This window comes from Lepidothrix coronata, unplaced genomic scaffold (assembly GCF_001604755.1).
Source record: "Lepidothrix coronata isolate B3197 unplaced genomic scaffold, Lepidothrix_coronata-1.0 Scaffold118, whole genome shotgun sequence".
Taxonomy (NCBI): domain Eukaryota; kingdom Metazoa; phylum Chordata; class Aves; order Passeriformes; family Pipridae; genus Lepidothrix; species Lepidothrix coronata.
The window spans coordinates 647,050-665,073 of record NW_016690298.1 but is presented as its reverse complement, the minus strand read 5'-3'; the positions used below and the strand labels follow the sequence as shown (position 1 = coordinate 665,073).

At 58.6% G+C, this 18,024-nt stretch overlaps 2 protein-coding genes across 4 annotated transcripts; both read right to left on the bottom strand.

Annotated features, from left to right (window-relative positions):
• Positions 1–289: 289 nt before the first annotated feature.
• Positions 290–6,411, bottom strand: ABCB6 (ATP binding cassette subfamily B member 6 (Langereis blood group)). Of its 3 annotated transcripts, XM_017825296.1 has the most exons (19): positions 5,859–6,400; positions 5,176–5,313; positions 4,700–4,889; positions 4,422–4,514; positions 3,973–4,165; positions 3,766–3,887; positions 3,576–3,685; positions 3,423–3,488; positions 3,162–3,287; positions 2,997–3,073; positions 2,829–2,892; positions 2,647–2,732; positions 2,427–2,484; positions 2,148–2,252; positions 1,565–1,739; positions 1,148–1,260; positions 956–1,050; positions 692–760; positions 355–592 (listed from the first exon to the last, which is right to left on the bottom strand). In XM_017825296.1, exons 1-19 carry the CDS (start codon positions 6,372–6,374, stop codon positions 487–489), a joined length of 2,502 nt encoding a protein of 833 aa, XP_017680785.1. In that variant the 5' UTR covers positions 6,375–6,400; the 3' UTR covers positions 355–486. The 3 variants fall into 3 exon arrangements, with proteins under 3 accessions (XP_017680786.1, XP_017680785.1, XP_017680787.1); XM_017825297.1 differs by lacking the exons at positions 956–1,050; positions 1,148–1,260 and having other exon boundaries at positions 290–592; positions 5,859–6,411; XM_017825298.1 differs by lacking the exons at positions 2,427–2,484; positions 2,647–2,732; positions 2,829–2,892; ... (7 more) ...; positions 4,700–4,889; positions 5,176–5,313 and having other exon boundaries at positions 2,148–2,233; positions 6,008–6,411.
• A 1,181-nt stretch (positions 6,412–7,592) lies between these two features.
• ATG9A (autophagy related 9A) lies at positions 7,593–17,863 on the bottom strand. Its single transcript, XM_017825295.1, has 14 exons — positions 17,718–17,863; positions 17,448–17,491; positions 16,069–16,133; positions 15,610–15,771; positions 15,365–15,506; positions 13,668–14,416; positions 13,190–13,343; positions 12,785–12,964; positions 11,682–11,927; positions 11,163–11,383; positions 10,632–10,749; positions 10,232–10,454; positions 9,959–10,101; positions 7,593–9,857 (listed from the first exon to the last, which is right to left on the bottom strand). The coding sequence occupies exons 1-14, from the start codon at positions 17,818–17,820 to the stop codon at positions 9,852–9,854; spliced, it is 2,556 nt and encodes an 851-aa protein (XP_017680784.1). The 5' UTR covers positions 17,821–17,863; the 3' UTR covers positions 7,593–9,851.
• Between the last annotated feature and the right edge of the window lie 161 nt (positions 17,864–18,024).

The window sequence follows — 18,024 nt, the reverse complement described above, 5'->3', positions numbered from 1 at the left end:
TCACTTGGTATCTGGCCCAGAGGGGCACATCTCTGCAGATGGGAGTGCAAGGGGGGGCACATGGCGGTGAGGGGGCACCAACTGCCCTGCTTCTTCCTTTCCTGTTGGGGTGCAGTCCCCTGCCAAGCTCAGCCCTTTGTGTGGGGCCCCTTGCCTGCCTAAGCCCATGGAGCTCAACCTGTGGCACAGAGCTGCTGGTTGACCCAAGGGCACAGGCACTAACCCTGCCTGTCCCTGCCCCGAGGCATGTACCCTGCTCAGAATACAAAGGCGAGGAGCTGAGAAGGACCTGGTTTAAGAAATTATACAACAGCAAAACAAACAGGTACAAATATAGTGGAGTGTCCAACCAAGCCCCTGCAGCTCCAGGACGGACCGGGCTCCAGTCCACAGCCAGCAAAGGCCTCCCTGTCAGTGTGGGGGCCTGGCTCTGAGTCAGTGTCACAGCAGAGACGCCAGTCATGCTCATGACCCCTTCTTGTTGCCCTAGGGCTTCTCAGTGTGGTGTTCCTTGTTCTCTTCCTCATCCCCAGCCTGCTGCTGTAGCCACATGCCAGCATACACGCCACCCTTCTGCAGCAGTTCCTCATGCCTGTGGGGAGAGCAGAGGGGTTCAGGGTCCTGAGCTGGCCTCAGAACCAGGGAGTGGATCCCCGTGGGCAGACAGTACCCAGCCCCTCTCCATGCTCACCTCCCTCGCTCCACGATGCGCCCATCCTTGAGCACCAGGATCTGGTCTGCACCCACCACAGTGGAGAGCCTGCAGGGAAAGGCAGGTGTTATCCTGACTCTGAGGGGAGAGGTGTGGGAGTGGGGTTTGGATAGTGTAAGGAGATGCAATCCCAGGAACTGTCACCCCCTGAGCAGGGGACAGGTCTGTGTACCCCTCTGGGAGGGGCTGGCCAGCTCAGAACGCTCAGCACCCCCTGGATCAGCCCTTTCCTCTCATCCCTACCTATGTGCAACAACGACGGTGGTGCGGTGGGTGCAGACCTTGGCCAGTGAGGCCTGGATGTGTCTCTCAGTCTCTGTGTCGAGTGCGGATGTGGCCTGTGGGAGAGGCAAGGTGTGGGGAAAGGATGGAGGCAGTGCAGGCAGCCTCTGAGGTTGGGGCTGCTGCAGAGCGGGAGGAGGCCCTTGCCATTACCTCATCCAGCAGGATGATGCGGGGGCCCTTCAGGATGGTGCGTGCGATGGCAACACGCTGCTTCTCACCCCCACTCAGCTTCAGCCCCCGCTCCCCGACTTGCGTGTTGTATCCTACAGGCACAAGGGCGGGAATATACTGTGCTGGTGCCCTCCGAGATGGGGAGGGGGACCAGGCTCTGTTGCCCAGGGAGGTCCTGCTGGGACCACACAATCACCTGGCACAGCCTCTGCCCATCCCTAACCAGGAGCTGATCTAGCCCTGGAGAGAAGGCAGGGCGAGGCAAAGCAAGGCACAGGGTCACACAAGTGTCCCCATGGGCCATGTCACCTAAGGACACCTGTGAGCACAGCTAGAAGGTCATGAGGAACCCTGGGATCGCAGGGGAAGATCAGGAGGGGACTGCAAGTGTCTCACCATCAGGAAAGGAAAGGATGCGGTCGTGGATATCAGCAGCCCGGGCTGCCTCCTGCACCTCCTGATCAGTGGCCAGGATCCGCCCATAGCGGATGTTGTTGGCGATGGTGTCATTGAAGAGCACTGTGTCCTGGGGCACCACCCCAATGTGAGCACGCAGCGATGCCTGCTTCACCTGGGGAGGCAGGGGGAGAGGGCTCAGGCAGATGCAAAACCCTTGCAAAGACACCCCCACCCCAAAAACCCAATCCTACCCCTCTGCTATGACCCCTACTCTTTGCAGGGTGTGTGCTGTAGGATCCTGTGCACCACAGGCTCAGCTGAATCTCCACCCTGTGGTGGAGCACCCTGACAGTGGCCTGGCCCTTCCCAGGGAGCCCTGGCCAGTCTCCAGCATTTCAGCCCAGGGGTCCCGCAGTCATGCCATTGACCCCACTCCTGGCATAGCCATCAGCCTGCAAAGGGGCCATGTGTGCTCATCCCTGCCCCTGGGGGGTGCTAGTGCCTGCACCAAGCAGCGCTGTGTGGCCCAGAGGAGCTGGTGTGTCCCCCCTCCGGGTCCCTGCAGGCCTCCCACCCTTACCTGGGATATGTCCTGCCCATCGATGCGGATGCAGCCACCTTGCACGTCGTAGAAGCGGAAGAGCAGGCGGATGATGGTGCTCTTCCCTGAGCCCGAAGGTCCCACCTGCAGGCAAAGGTAAAGGGACTTGGAGATGCCAGTCTCCCAGCTGCCAGTAGAGCTGGGCAGGGAAGAGTTGGCCCTGTTGGGGGTCTGTCCTTCCCACCCTCGTATGTTCCAGCCCCTCTTCCTCCATCCCACCCTCCCACAGTGAACCCACACCCAAGCTCCTACTCTTACCAGAGCCAGAGTCTGCCCAGGCATCACAGAGAAGGAGATGTCATGCAGGATTTCTCTCCTGGGAGAGGGAGATTGACAGGGGCTCAGGGCCACTCCACGTCCCCATATCCCCATATGTCAGGCCCCATAGCTCATTGTTCCACCCTGCACCCACCACCCCATATCCCCATATGTCAGGCCCCATAGCTCATTGTTCCACCCTGCACCCACCACCCCATACCCATCCATATAGCTGAAGTGCACATTCTCAAACTCGATCTGCCCAGCCTCCAAGTGCAGGTCATCAGCATTCACCACATCCTTCACCTGCCAGAGGAGAGATGTGGTCTCAGAGCTAGCCTGTCCCCAGGGCAGGACCACGGGGCAATCCAGGGAATGGGGTCCAGGAAAGGCAGCACCTACCTCCTGCTCCTCGCAGAAGAGCTCAAACATGTTTTCCATGTCCACGAAGGACTTCTGGATCACCCTGGAAGGGGGGCAAAGACCAGAGAGAAGGGTTTGGAGGACCACATCTAGAACCAGTCACCCAGGGAAAGGAGGACCCCAGGCACCTCCACAGCTCTGTGTTACCTGTAGTAAGTCCCAAACCAGTTGAGTGGCGTGTAGAGCTGGATGATGTAGGTGCCAAAGAGGACAAAGTCCCCCACCTGGAAAGGACGCAGTATAGGGGTCCATCAGCACCAGACCCAGAGCCCCAACTCAGCAGGAGGCTGCCCAGGCTGGCACAAGCCTTACCTGCAGCTTTTTTTCGGTGACAAAGTAGGCACAGAGCAGGGACCCTGCCAGCAGCCCCAGACCAATGACTATGTTCTGGGTCTGGTTGAGGAGGCCCAGAGAGGCACTGACCTTCCACTCCGAGACCTGGAAGAGGCAAAGTCCTGTGGAATGCTGCTGTGTCCAAAGCAGACCCATGGTGAGCTTCATCTTCCCTGCAGGTGACTGTGAGGCTCAGCTCCTTCCCCTTCAACTCCCCCACTGGTGCTGAGCACCCCATACCTGGTACTTGACGATGGCATCATTAAAGCGGTTCACCTCATAGCTCTCTGCATTGTAGTACTTCACCTGCAGGACACAGACCAGGGGTCAGCACCCAAATGGTCCCCTACAGTACCAAGCAGTGCTCAGTGACTCCTCCAATGCCTACAGTACCGTCTCAAAATTGAGGAGCGAGTCCACAGCCCGGGACTTGGCATCATTGTCCCACGTGTTCATCTCCCGCCGGTACTTGGTCCTCCACTCAGTGATGAAGATGGTCAGAGCTGTGGGCAGGAGGGAGCTGCATTGGCAAGTTCCTGTCACCCCACAGCCTGGAAGCCCTGCATCCTGACCCCCCACTCACTCAGATACAGGCTCATGCACACGAAGATGATGAGGCCAAACCAGGCGCTGAAGACCGAGGTGAAGTAAACTATGCCGATGACAATGTCCGCAATGGTGGGGACAATGCTGAACACGATGTAGCTGAGGGAGGGAAGGGGGATGGCGCATCAGCCTGGCCCGGTGGGGCTGCTTGGCCACCCCCCACCTGCCACATGCACGCTCTGACCTGAGCAAGCTGTCGATGCTGCTGGTGCCCCGGTCCACGCTGCGCAGGACCTCGCCAGTGCGACGCCCCAGGTGCCAGCGCAGGGACAGCCCATGCAGGTGGGCAAAGAGCTGCACCTGCACCTGCCGGTTGGTGAACTGCTGCACCCACACCCACAGGAAGGTGCGCAGGTTGCTCACGAAGCCAGTGGAGCCTGCAGGGCAACATGAAAAGGTCAACCGAGATCAGCCCCCCTGGAGCATGAAGCAAGATTCAGAAAGCCCAGCTGGGAAAGGGGGATTTGGGATGAGGTCCACCTGCTGTCCCCAGCCCAGGGTCAGCACTGGTTGCTGCTTCCAAGAGAGAACAGCAGTTATGGGGGATAAGGGCATCCCTGGCCACTCCAGCCCTGGTAAGACATTCCCCACCCTGTCTCTCCCCAGTGCCCTGTCCTTCCCAGTGGTCCTTACCAGCACCTCCACCCTGCAGGAATTTCAGCCCCACGTAGCTGCAGACAGTCCAGGCCAGGGTGTGCCAGGGAGCACCCACCGTCAGCTCATTCACTGAGGAGAGGGAGGCAAGGGTGAGGATGGAGGGGCAGGAAGCATTATTGGGTGCCCATGGGAACAAGCCCCAGAACTTAGTGCTGGTCCCTGACACCCTATATTCTACCAGCCCCCTGCAGCACACCTCCCAGCACTCGGTGAGGCCATGAGCAGCCTCACATGCTGAGCTCCAGGTGCCTCACCAATGTTCTTGTAGTAGATGGGGACGAAGACGTTGATCGCCCGCTCCAGTCCCATGAGTGCCATGCAGAACAACACCAGCCCCTGCAGCAGGTGGTTGCCTCTGGGCCACATGTATGGCACCAGTAGCCGCAGCTTCCTCCGGAAATCCTTCCAGGTGGAGGTGGTCCTGCTGGCATTGGTCTGGAGCAGCTGTGGGAGAGCAGAGCAAGGGTCACTGCCTTGGCACCCCAACCCAGGTAGCAATGGCCCTGGGGAACACTTCACCAAGGAAACCATCCCTGTCCTCCCAGAGTGCCCACTCCATCCTCACAGCAGGGCCCCATCCTGCTGACAGTGGGCAGGGAGCTTGGGCAGCCTCAAACCTCACCCCTCCCACGTCTCCTGAAGATGCTGATTCCAGGACAGCTGTATTTCCATTTTAGCCCCAGCTCCTCCCTGGAGGATGTCCTAAAACTGCTCCAGCCCCGGGACTCACCTGGCTGTTCTCCACATCCCGTTCCTCCTCATTGATCAGCAGCATGTACGGCTGGCGGGGCAGCCCTGGGGCTTTCATACCCAGGATGAAGAGCATGAATGTGCAGATGTAACGCAGTAGCCAGAAGCCAAACTGCACCTGGATGGAGAGTGTGGGGTCAGTGTCACAACCAGCCCACAGCACAACCCTGGGCATGGAATGGGTACGAGCTGAGAGAGACAATGATTGGGGCATGGAGATGGGATGCAGTGCAGCCAGGAGAGAGGGGACACCCCACACAGCTCAATGGGAGCCCCTGCTTGAGCACAGCACCTCAGGCAGCACCCAGACCCCTTTCTTCCTCCCTGCCACATCTCATTCTGTGCCCTCTGGCTCTGGGTGCACCAGCCCTGGGGGGAGCAGAGGGTAAAAGGAATGTGGGAAGCAGGCAGATACCCCCACATCTGCACTTGGGTCTGGGCCAGGCAGAAGCAGGAGATGAGCTGAATGGTGGAATGGAGAGATGTGTGATAGATAAGCTTGGGGGCAAGGCACATGAAAGATGTGTGAGTGCAACCCAGGAGCGTAAACACCCTGGGCATGGCAGATCATGGCATGCACATCCCATTCCTGCACTGTGATGGTGCAGGTCACCCCCCTGCCCCAGAAAAGGTTCCATCCCTGCCCAGAGCCCACCAGCTCACCTTCTGGTTGGTGTCCTCCAGTGCCCACCACCACAGCGGGCTCCTCCAGCACACCAGGGTCAGGTTCTCGGCAGCAAAGGCCAGCGCCCAGAAGAGAAGGAGGACAGTGCCATGGCCCCGTGTCCGGTCGTGCGCCAGCACCCGCGTACGCTCCAGCTGCAGGAGGGCAATGGCGCAGCCCCAGCTGAGGGCCCAGAGGCAGGCGTGCAGCAACATGTACCCGTAGAGTCGTCCCAGCCCCAGTCCTTGCCACAGCAGCCCACCGAAGGGCTGCAGAGCCAGGAGCAGGGACAGCAGGACCTGGCCACGGTAGAGGCGGGAGTGGAGAATGTACTTGGGCTCCATGGCACGGCCGAAGCGGGCGTAGCAGGCATACTGCAGAGCGCCCAGCAACAGGCAGACGCTCAGCAGCACGGCCGGCACCAGTGTGAAGAAGAAGCAGGGCTGGAAGCCCTGCTGGACCCAGGCCTGGGCAATGGAGCTGTTGCCCTCACAGTAGCCCCCCAGCATGGCCATCCTGGCAGGTCACCAGCTGTAGAGAGAAGAGGATCTGAGGACACGTTTCAGGATGGGCTGTAGTACGGCTACACAAAGGGACCCACGGTGGGATGGCAGCAGGGGCCCTCATGGGGCAGGGGCAAGCACCGCTGCACACGGGCACACAGGATGTGCTGCATGCAACACACACAGAGCTGTGCCTAAGGATGGCCATGAGCACCACACTAGGACCCGCTGTGTGCCCTGGACGGGGGGGCAACACTGGACTGGGTCCCTCAGAGCCACCCGGGCCCCTGGGGAAGCACTCGGACAGGGGGACAGCGGGAGACGAAGGAATAGGAAGGCAGAGGGGTGCTGGGACCAGTCTTGAGTGCGAGGCAACAACGGGGGTGATGCAGCAGCAGTGCGGGGCGGGGGGGGAGGCGGGCATGCGGAGGATGCTCGGGGAACCGCGAGGCCGAGCAGAGGAGAGGCAAGGGCAAAGCCGGGGACACACCGGGGAAACGTTCGCGCAGAGCAAGGCAGGGGCGGGGCCGGGCCGGCCCAATGCCCCGGCAGTGTCGGGGCCGCTCAGCCGTGCAGCCGCCACGCCTGCCCCATCCGACCCCGCTCACCTGCCCCGCGGCCTCGGCCCGCTCCAGGCCCCGCGCCGCCGCTGCCAGCCGGGCCCCGGCGCCTCTCTGCCCCGCACCGCCCCGCGCCGCGCCCTGCACTGCGCCGCGCCCGCCCCGCCAGGATCCTGCCCGCCGGCCCTCCCTTCTCGGCGCCGGCACTGGAACCCCAGCGTGTGTCCCTTCCCCGGGCTCCGTTGCCCAGCCCCGGCAGTATGGACCTGCCCCCGGAGCGCCGGGCATGGGGAGGTGCCAGTGCAGTGGGACGCCCTACTGGGCCGGGGGCGGTCCCCGCAGCCGAGGTGAGACGCCCCGTTCCCGCTTATCGCCGCCGCCAGCCCGGCCCTGCAGTGCCGCGATAGCCTCCGGAGCCCCAGCGGGGCCCTCCCGCCGCAGAGGTCAGGCAGGACGAGGCACTGCCCTCCCGGGGATAAATATAGCCCTTGCCTCCCCCCGCGGCCGGGACCGTGCTCCTGGCCACCGGAGCCTCCTCCGGGCTCCTCGCAGCTCCCATCTGCCATGGCAGGCATTCTGCTCAGCGGTTTCCTCGGTGCCCCGTACCGTGGCTGTGTCCAGGTGGGCTGCACAGTGCCGTAGAGCGAAGGGAGACTCGGACGCGGGAAGGGATGATACACCCCATCTTTATTAGACGGCTATACAGCTGTACAGCGAGGGCATGAGAGTGCGGTACCACGCTCCTCAGGGACCCCCGCACGCCCCGGAGGAGATGAGGAAGAGTGGCTCGCCATGCACATGGGACACTGACACAAGCACAACATGCGGCAAAGTCTCAGGCCTGCTCTGCCCGGCCTTTCCCTTCTGACAGCCCAGGGAAAGGCCTAGGCTGTCCCCTTGGGCATTGCCTGTAGCCACTCAGCCTACAGACCAGCAGCAACAGTACTGGGAAGCCCAAACACAGTGTCCCACGGCCCCAGAGAGGCTCACCTTGAGCAGGGCAGCAGCCTGAGCAACCAGGGAAGCCACTGGAAAGCTTGGGTTCCTGGGGATTTGCTTTCAGTTTCCTTTCACCAAGCCATGACAGTCCCAAGCCAAAGCTGCTGTGGGGCTGTTGCAGCCACTCCTCCATGGAAAGACCCCAGCAACATCCAGGTCCAGGGAGCCCTGACCCCAGCACTGAAGAGCTGAACTCCACCCAAGCTATGCTTTAGCATGCTCTGTTTGATCTCATACAGACCCCAGAGCAACTGTAGCCCCAGCCCAGCCCTTTCCATGGCAGCAGGGAGCCTGCTACCTCAAAGAGCCTGACCCTGCACAAGCCCCTCAGCCCTGCTCATGTCTGGGCTACATAGGTGTAGTACCCCTGGGAGTAGGTGGCTTGGCAGCATGTTCTGTCCCATGCTCAAAGGGCAGAGGGCAATAACCCTGGCAGGGGAAGAGGGGTGGCCCTGGACTCCAGGGACAGCAGAGGGCTTGCAGTGTGCAGTGCTTGCAGAGGGCATGGCAAAAGCAAGCAGCCCCTGCCAGAGGCAAGAAGAATGGAAAGCAAATCCTGGCAGGAGTTAGCTGGGATGCAAATCCTCAGAAGCTGCAAAGAGAAGAGAGGGAAACCAGAAGGATGGTGGGAAGGTCTTGTCTGAGGCTACACGGCACAGCTGGGATCCTGATTCCCCACCATGATCCCCAGGCTGAGCTCCCTTCTTTAGGACTCCTATCCAGGCATGACACAGCTGCTTGGTACATGGTCTCCACAGCAGCTGAAACCATGTTGCAAGCAAAAGGAAGGTTTCAGGAGGAAAGGAGGAGCTGTGAGCCTCTGGGCGAGATGCACCAAAACCTTTGCCTGGGGAAGAGGAAAGGCCCACTTCCACAGGAAGAGCATCAGGACAGACCCAATGCAACAGCACCTGGGCATGGGGAAAAAGGCCTTTTTTGTGCCTGGAGAGAAGGAACCAACACACAGAGCACAAGACTTTCAGGATGGGCTCTGAAGGGGCTGTGAGCACTACCCGGAGAGCCCAGCTGCTCCACACTGGGGTCTCTTTGGCACTGCAGGAGGGCCCACTAGCAGCCTGCATCCCATAGGTGCTGCACAGGGGGAAGATGCTGCTGCCCCAGCCCAGAGGTGTGGCACGGAGGCTGCCAGATGGGAGGGACATCAGGGACCCAGGACTTTCATCTCACTGACCCTTTCTTGCATGCAGGGAATGGACCAGCTGTTGTGAGAGTCAGGGAAGAGCTGCAGTATCCTGGGATTGAGCCAGAGCTGTTCCCACCAGCTCTATATCCCACCCGTACTCACAGCAGCAGCTACCAGGGCCCATCCCTCTGCAGGGTGCTGAGGCAGAGGGGTGGGTTGCTGTCCTGCTCAGGGCTGAGAGGCACAACACTGGTCCCCTCTGGAAGGACAAGCGTGGTCCTGGGCACCTCCTCAGGGTTGCAGGCAGGGCAGTGTGGTGCTACAAACTGAGCTAGACTACCCTCAACAACTCCTGCCCTCATTTTGGAGGCAGGTCCCAGCTCCGGAAGGACATCTGGATAGAGCTGGTGCCATCTCACATCCCTTCAAAGAGCAGCTGCTGCTGCCACCTCCAAGACAGTCCACAGCTCCTCGCTGCTAGTCCTGTCACGTCAGCTTCCACAGCCTCTGCAGAGATCCTCCGACACGGACGACACAGATGTGAACACAGACACATGTATGTACTCACACACGCATTCACCCCACAAGTCAGAGTGGTGTTGACTTGACACATGGCTGGACACAAGGTGCCACAGCAAAGCCGCCGGCCTGGCAGTTTTGTCTCTTCGGCAATTGATGGCAACAAAATGTCCACTCAGGACAGGAGAAGAATCAGGCCGATGCCACATCCTGCTGCCCAGGTGGCTCCCAGTCTGCAAGCCCCATGAGATTCCCCAGTCTACAAGGCTATACCTGCAAGACAGAGAGGGAAGGTGACACCTACTGGGACCAGCTGCCAGCACCCCAACCTGACATGCAGAGTACCCTGTGGCCCTCTGAGCCACAGCCCCTACCTTGTGGATCTGTGGCGGAAGCTCATCCTCTGAGCTCTCCTCTGGCACAGGCTCTGGGTGCCTCGCTGACTGCCCATCCTCGGCCCAGCCTCCCAGAGGGAGACGGGAGAAGTGTGATGGAGCTCTGTGCACTGTGCCTGGGTCTTCAGGAGAGGCAAGAAGGAAGATTAGCTACCTGGGGGACTGCCAGTGCTCAGCAGCAGGCAAATTGCTTGTGCCAGTCCATAAAGGGCATGGGTTATTGGGCTCAGACCTCTGCCCTGGCTCCCATACCTGTGATGCCCCCGTATCGCCGCTGGAAGCCAGTCTGCAGCGTGGCTGTCTCCTCGGTGGGCTGCCGCGGCGAGGAGAAGGGGTAGCTGGCAGAGCGAGGAATGGGGACGGGGCCACCCCGCTGAGTGTCCAGCTCTTCGTGGGCGCTCTCCCCGCTCTCGTCGCTCTCTCGTCGGTGCCAAGTGTGCCGCTCAGGCTCCAGCTGGGCATGCTGCTTGTGCAACTGCATGACAAAGCACGAGTGACTCAGCTGCGTGGGAGAGCCCATACGCCCAAACACACCCTCTCTGCAGCACTGCACACACTCGGTCTCCCGGTCACAACAGACACGGCAGCCCAGGAGCAAGGCAGCCTGCTTTGCTCCACACCCCTCTGTCCAGCCCGGCTCTGGGTTGCTCACCTCGTGCATGTAGAGTGCATGGAGACTCATCTCAGTGGAGGCATACTCCGACAGGATCATGCTCTGCAGCTGACCCTCCCAGGCACTGCTCCCCGAGCTCATGGTCCTCGCATCGGCACTGCCATGAGACACACAAGTGGTGTTTGGTGCTCAGGTAGCCCCACACTGCCCAGCCACTCTACACTCTAATGTCAGGCTCATAGAGATCTGCTCCTGAATTGGGTAGGAACAGTTCCTACCCAGTTCCTTCCGTGGGACCTCCCCAAATGCACAAGGTGACCAGCCCTGTTATGGCACTGCCTCTTCCCTATGGGGGTCTCTCACCACTGTGATACCTACAGAACAATAGGACCTCTACCCTGTCCTTTGGGGCCAGCCTAAGCACCTCAGTCTAACTATACTTGTGAGTATGTCCCTTGCTGTCCCAGGCTGCAGAGAAAAATGCCACCATGCACCTAGGACAACAGGATGGCAGTTGGGCATGGGGTAAAGGAATGTGCAAGGTCTGCCCCTCTCCAGCTGGCAGCTTACCCAGAGGCTGTCATGGCACTGGTGCCACGAGGCTGGGCTCCCTCTCCATCCCTTCCTGCCGCCTGAAAGCTGCTGGGAGGCTGCTGGGTAGACTGGAGTGGGGAGAAGGAACGCAGGGCCGAGGCCACTTCAGAGAGATGGCGGGATGCCTGTCCGTCCCGGCTCATGTGGAAGCCCAGTGCTGACGAGCCTGCTATCACATTGGCAATCAGGCTGTGAGGCTGCAGAGTTGAAGGAGAGAGTCACTGTCCTGTGCAGAGCTGGAGAACTGATCCCCACCAGCAGCACACAGCTGCGACACCTCAGCTATTCCAGCCCCTCTCCCACCTCACAGGGCTCCAGGACAGCCTTCTGTCTTCTCCTGAAACCCTGAAGTGTCCCAGCTAGTGCTAATCTATCACATTTGCATCCCCACATACATCCCAGGCAAGGGCAAAATTGCCTAGAGGGTCTGAGGATCAGTTTGCCAGCATCGAGCAAGAACCCCAAGAACACCCTGCATTCCCTGAGCCCAGGCACCTCTGATTCTGACTGCAGGGACTGGATGGAGCTGAAGAGGGCATTTTCAGGGAGCACAGCCTGCTGAGCCAGCGCCACGCTGCTATCTCGGTGCACCCGTTCCTTCAGGAAGCCAATGAAAGCTGTGCTCTCACGGGGCGGCTGCCACTTGGGGTTGGTGATGGCAAAGTGCATGAGGGACAACTCCGTCTTGCCGTCCTCGGCCTGCTGGTAAATGGAGGCCTCCGTCTTTCCTGCCGACATCCACTGCAGACAATAGAAAAGTAATGAGGGACAGGGTCTGCTTTGAAACCCAGCCAGGCCTGGGAATCCTGCAATCAGACTGGGCAAAGCACGCAACACTCAGCACAAGCTGGGCTGCAGCTCCATATGTAGCAGGTGCTACACCAAAAGTCCCACATTCATTCAGCCCTCACAGCCTGGAGAAGAAGCAACAAGCATGGAGTCTTCCACCTCCCAGAACGAGCATCACTGCAAGGGAACTGGAGCTGGGGACAGTCACAAAATATGGAGCTGAACGCCTTGTCTTGCACTCTACAGCTCACAGCAGGAGTGAATGCAGCCAACAAATGACTTTCTTAAAAGCTTCCCACCACTGAATTCAGCCCCTCCCTAGTTCATGACTGTCACTAGGAAGTCTTTCCCTAGACAAGTAACCTAAATTCCCAGGCACAGGAAACAGATGGATCCCTTTTCTCTCTGTACTAGATTTTACATAATGGAAAATGCTTCCAATTTCCTCAAGGCTGCCTCTCTCTTGAGCACAACCAACCCAGCTTCTTTACATCAGTTCTTAGTGGTCACACTTTCTAAATGTCCAAATATCCCCATTCCTCTCTCCTGAGGACACAAGACTCTTGATTGTGAAGACAGGCAACGGCGTCAAAGAAATGACAAAGCCTGGTTCAGAAAGTATCTGGTCAATAATCACAGCCGGGCCACAAGAGCCTTCTGGGGCTGGTGATCTATGTTGGCAAACCCAGACACCCTACTCAGAGGTGAGTGGCTGGGCTGCGGGCTGAGTTAGGGCCTCTCATAGGTCTAAAGGACCAGACATGCTGGTGGGCAGCTCAGGCTGCTCTCCTGCCTCCCATGGCACCTACCGCCGGGTGGCCATGCTGGCGCACATCCATCTGGGCGAAGGAGCAGGTGTCACCCACACCCACCACCTCCACAGTGAAGTTGCGGAAGAAGTCAACAATGTCCAAGGACTTAGGCCGCAGGAAGATGATGAGGATCAGGGGTGTAATAATGGGACTCAGGAGCTCCTCCAGGATGAAGACCTGAGCACAGACAGATGGGTTCAGCACAAGCTTGAGGATGTCAAAAAACCCACAATCCCAAAACCAGCCCCCAGCTCCAGCCCTCCATCTCCTGGGGCAGGGTGTCTCTGAGAACGCTGCCCTGCTCCTCTAGCAGCCCAGGAGCTGCTCAGCTCTCCAGCAGCTTCTCCCTCCTGCAGGGATGGGGCTGAGTCCACAGCCCTGCCCCACACAAGCCAAGCTCACCGCTTTGTACTGGAAGAGCTGGGCAAACTCATCCCTGGTCTCGTAGCGGTGGGCGTTGCCCTGCCAGTGGTCAGGCATGTAGTGGATGTGTGCCAGGATGACTCGCAGCAGCTGCTCTGGGCAAAACACCAGGTGCTGGTCAGGAATGAAAGACCTGCAGGACAGGACAGGGAAACATCACAGCATCACACCTCAGTTCCTGGGAGGTGTCATCCTAGGAGGGCAGGGTGACTGCCCCATATCACAGCTCCACCTGTAACCTTCCTGCCAGCCCAGCCCTTCATATCATGCAATTACTGCACCCAGGATCACCGCTACCCCCTTTCTTCTCCTTGGTCCTGCCTCTCCCCAGCCGTGCCCCTCACTCAGGCAGATTCACATCCATTTGCAAGCAAAGAGCATGTTTACATGGATTACCAGCCCCACTGCTCCCCACAGCGCTGCCAGGAGCACAGGGGCAGCATAGACCCAACCTCACCTGCACACCGTGATGCCCACCCCGAGCAGGGTGACCGTGGTCAGGACATGCTCGACTGCCAGCACGTCCTCATCATAGATGGTGAGAGCGATGAGCACGGCCAGGATGGAGCCAGCAAAGAAAGCCACGTTCTTGGCCACGATGGTGAGAAGCGGGGAGATAAAGCAGTTCATGTACTTGGAAGCTGGCTTGTACCCCTTGCTGAGGCGTGAGTGCAGTTCATGATCCAGCTCATTGAAGTGACGGAGGTAACAGCGGCCATAGAGAGACCAGCAGCGGGCGCCCAGGCTGCCCGGCTCCCGCTTCAGGATCTCCGTGTAGCTGAAGAAAGCATAGAGGATCTGCCAGATGAGGATGAGGGGGCAGAGGAGGAAGTTAGCAATGCCAATCCAGAGGATGCGAGTGCTAAGCTTCTCAGCCAGCTCTAGGCGGTTCCCGGCCCGCTTGTACTCAGCCTTCAGGCTCCACTCGTTCTCAAAGAGGGAGCCAGGACCCCAGAAGAAGATGAGCTCAAAGTTGTACTTGAGCCCACGTGTGTAGAAGACTGTGTCTCCCAGTAGTGGTAGGCGGAAGCGGATGGGCAGCAGTGACTTGTTCACCATGGCCACCATGTAGTTCTTAAAGCGGAGGATGCGGTGATAGATGTCCAGCTCTGTCAGCTCCTTCTTGTGGATGCAGATCTGGTGCTCCTTCTGGATCTGCACTATGCGGGCCTGCACCTCCTGCCAGGTGTAGTAGGGCAAGGTGGACTGGAAGGGGACAAGCAGCAAGATTAGGGGCAGGAGGCATCCAGGGTCAGAAGCTGGGCTAAGCCCACTGAAGCAGCAGGTCCCAGTGCATGCCTTGGGGTGCTGACAAAACCCATGCAACACCAGGACACAAGGCACCTCCTGGCACCGCTTCAGCCTGCAGCGGGCAAACCCCATACCTTGCCCTGGTGCCCTTTACCCCTAGATTAGCACAGATGACTGTTTCCCAGCCACTCACATACCAGCTGCCTTGGAGGCACAAACACAGCTCCAGGCTCCCATGGGTCCTCCCAGAGCTGCCATTTGGAGTCAGCAGGGAGACACAAACAGGGGAAGGGACTTAAGCAGTGTCCCTGAGGGAGCCCATGGAGAAGGTGGTGAGAAACTGGGCCTCTTGGCTCACCTCACCTCTCTCAAGACACTTTCTCCCTTCACAGGATGCGCACACACCTTTTCATGTTGTCCATCAGAGCAAGGACTCTGGATTAGGATGTATGTGCAAGCCTCAAACCCCACCTTTGACATGCCAATCTCCTGTGTGACCTTCAACAACTAAGTAGCTCCACGCCTCGGTTCCCCCAAAAGTAAACAAGGAAGATGAGGTTGTCCACAATCCAGAGGGGTATGAGGATATCCTTGCTTATGCCTTCTCCGTGGAAGGCAGCACAGAAAAGGCCATCACTAAAGAATACACATATTGAGTGGCAGATGGCAGAGACGCGTGCCAGCAGGCAGAGAGGCAGGCTGGGCAGAGAGGGGTTAACATGGAATAAGCTGGCTGCTGGAGAAGAGGCTGAAGGGAGACCATGTGGTTATGGAGCAGAGGGAAGAGTGCTTTGTAGAAGTCTGAGGAGAAGCGGAGAGGCATGCAGGAAAGTTGCTTCACCCAGCAAATGCCTCCCATGACCCTCAGCATCCTCACACACAGCCCCTGGTTCGGCTACTTACCATAGGGATTTTCAGGGCATTGATGTAGAAAGAGTGAATCTCCCAGTAGCAGCAAATGTTGTAGATAAATTTGACAAGTCGGTGGATCCAGAAAACCCCAGCTATCACCAGGATGCAGATGAGGAAGCTGTTTGCCTGGATTCTGTAAGCAAGAAGAGGCAAGTAGGGGGAGACAGGCCCAGACAGGTGCCCTTGGTACCTGGGAAAGCAAGAGCAGGGGCTAACATGCCCTCCACTGCACCCACCTTGCACTGCAGACATTTGGAGGCAGGAAGGCATCTGGCAAAGTCACCTTAATGGGCTCGCTGGGATGCTGGCTGTGATTTAATGCTTTGTTGGCAAAGAGGATGTCATAATCAACACAGCTGATAAGAAAGGTGGTGAATGCCACCACAAAGATGAACTGCCTGTGAAAAAAAAAGGAGCGGGTGTGAGGGAATCACCCTTCTGCTCCCCTCCCCAAAACATGAAGCAGCCAGGGTCACACGTCATGGTGATGCATTCCCACAGCCATTGGAGCAGGAAAGCTCATGAACAATGGTTCCTCAAAGTGCAGGTTTGGGGCATGGAAAACCCTAATGAGGGGGAGACAGGACAACTATGAAAGGAGCCCTTCCACCCTCCCAGACGCATGAGCTTGGCAAATGCCTATGACTGTTCCCCAGCAGGTGTCACAGCCACAACAGAGGGGAATCTGCACTTACATGAGCTCAAAGATCTCTCCAATGAGCATGCAAGTGAAGCCATTCTTCTGATGCAGGTTATAGACGTGAAAGCTACAGTCAAGGAGAACAGCTTGGACAGTCCTCTCTGATGAATGATGGAGAAGTTTCTGTCCCACTGGTATTCCACAGCTCCTCAGTCAAGTCTCCCTCCACCACCAGCAGAAAATCCTTCCCAACCCTCCTCATCAGCAAGCTGGTTCCCCACTGCAGGAAAACATACTCTGCCCAGGTAAAGCACAACTGGAGGACTTGGTTTCATCCATGCTCCTTTCTTCCCCCACCCAACACCCAGAACAGGGTCTGTCCCAGCACAGAGAAGAAACTCAGCCTGCCCTCAGGTTGCACAAGGATGGGTAGGGCAAGGCAGGACAACACAGAGGCAGGCAAAAATGCATTCAACGGCACCTAGCACCTATGACTGGTGTCCCTGTTTCTGACCCAGGCAATGTGGTCAGCATAACTAACATCATTCTGTAAGGCAAGCAGCCATTCTCCATGACCAAGAGGGTCACCCTTTCCCCAGTTATCAGGCCCTGAGGGTCCTGTGAACCAAGTACACAAATCAAACAGATTTCTCTTTCCTCTCCCTACCAGCCTCAAGATTCCTTGGCTCCAGGCTGATTACTCTCTCCCATGCTGTCCTTGAAGGTCCCAGGCACCTGGCCAACCTGACAGAGGTGATGACCCAGTCAGAGAACATGGAAGTGTAACCCCACCCAGAGCATTGCCCACAAAATCAAGGAGTTACAAGTCCTAAGTGGGAACTTGTAACAGAACTGCTGCTGGACAGTGAGACCCAGGATCCCCCAGTAGCCAGGGACTTGTCATCTGCTTTCTCTGAGAACTGAGTGACTTGTATTCTTTTATAGCATTTTTGATTCTCATTATGACTGTTATACTGATATAGCAAACCATGTATTAAGATATGACCTGATCTGTAGAGAATCCAGGTGATTAGAAACCATAAGCTAAGAGATGCTATAAAATTCTGTGCTGTGCTACTTAAAAAATTGTCCTACACTCATTCTGCTTACAGAAACCCTCCGCTACTCTGATTATAAATGCTATGCTAGCAATAAAATCTGTTAAGAAAATAAAGCATTAATTGTAACTACAACTTAGTACCGTCATCACTCTGCCAAGAATCCCTGGAAGCAGCTGTCTGACCCTCAGTGTCGGGTGACAGCATCCCAAGGTTTGGGGCTTCTGCCAGCCCCTCTGGAGCCGTGTGGTGTCCTACTGGAAGGGGCAGACACTGCCCAAGCTCCAAGTTACACCAAACCCCATGTTTTCCCCGCACTGAGAGCCCGATAGGCGAGAGTTGCATCCCACCTGACCCCCGCCCTGCGAAAGGATATTCGAGAAAAGAAGAGGTCCAGGTTCTCGATGTGATGCCACGGAGCTGAAGGAAGAAGCAGCACAGGGTGAGGGGCCCTCAGCACACTCACCCCTGCTGTTGTGATCGGCACAACACACTTCTCTCCCGCTGCCCCGGGCCCCCGAGGTCCCAAACCGGCCCCGCAGCCCCCACTCCCGGCTTCTCTCGGTGTCTAGCCTCTCCCCTCCGTCCCTGGCCTCTCCCCGCATCCCGCCGCCGCCAGGCCCCAACCTCCCCTGCCACCGCTCACACTTGGCACCCTCGGGGACGTGGACAAGCAGATCGCCGCCGCCGGGGGGGGACTCGGTGGAGGAGCTCTCCAGGCGCTGGTACTGCGTCTCGAAGTGGGCCATGGCGGGGCCCCCCCGCCGCCACCGGCCCGGCCTGGCCCGGCCCGGCCCGGCGCGGCCCGCTCGGCCCCGCCCGCGACTGGCGGCAGCGGCGCCCAATGGCGACCACGGGGTGGGACACGGGCGGCCAATGGGCAAGTGGGGGGCGGGCGCGGTGGCCAATGGGCGGGGGGGGCGGGCCCCGCGGCGGCGGCGGGATGTGACGAG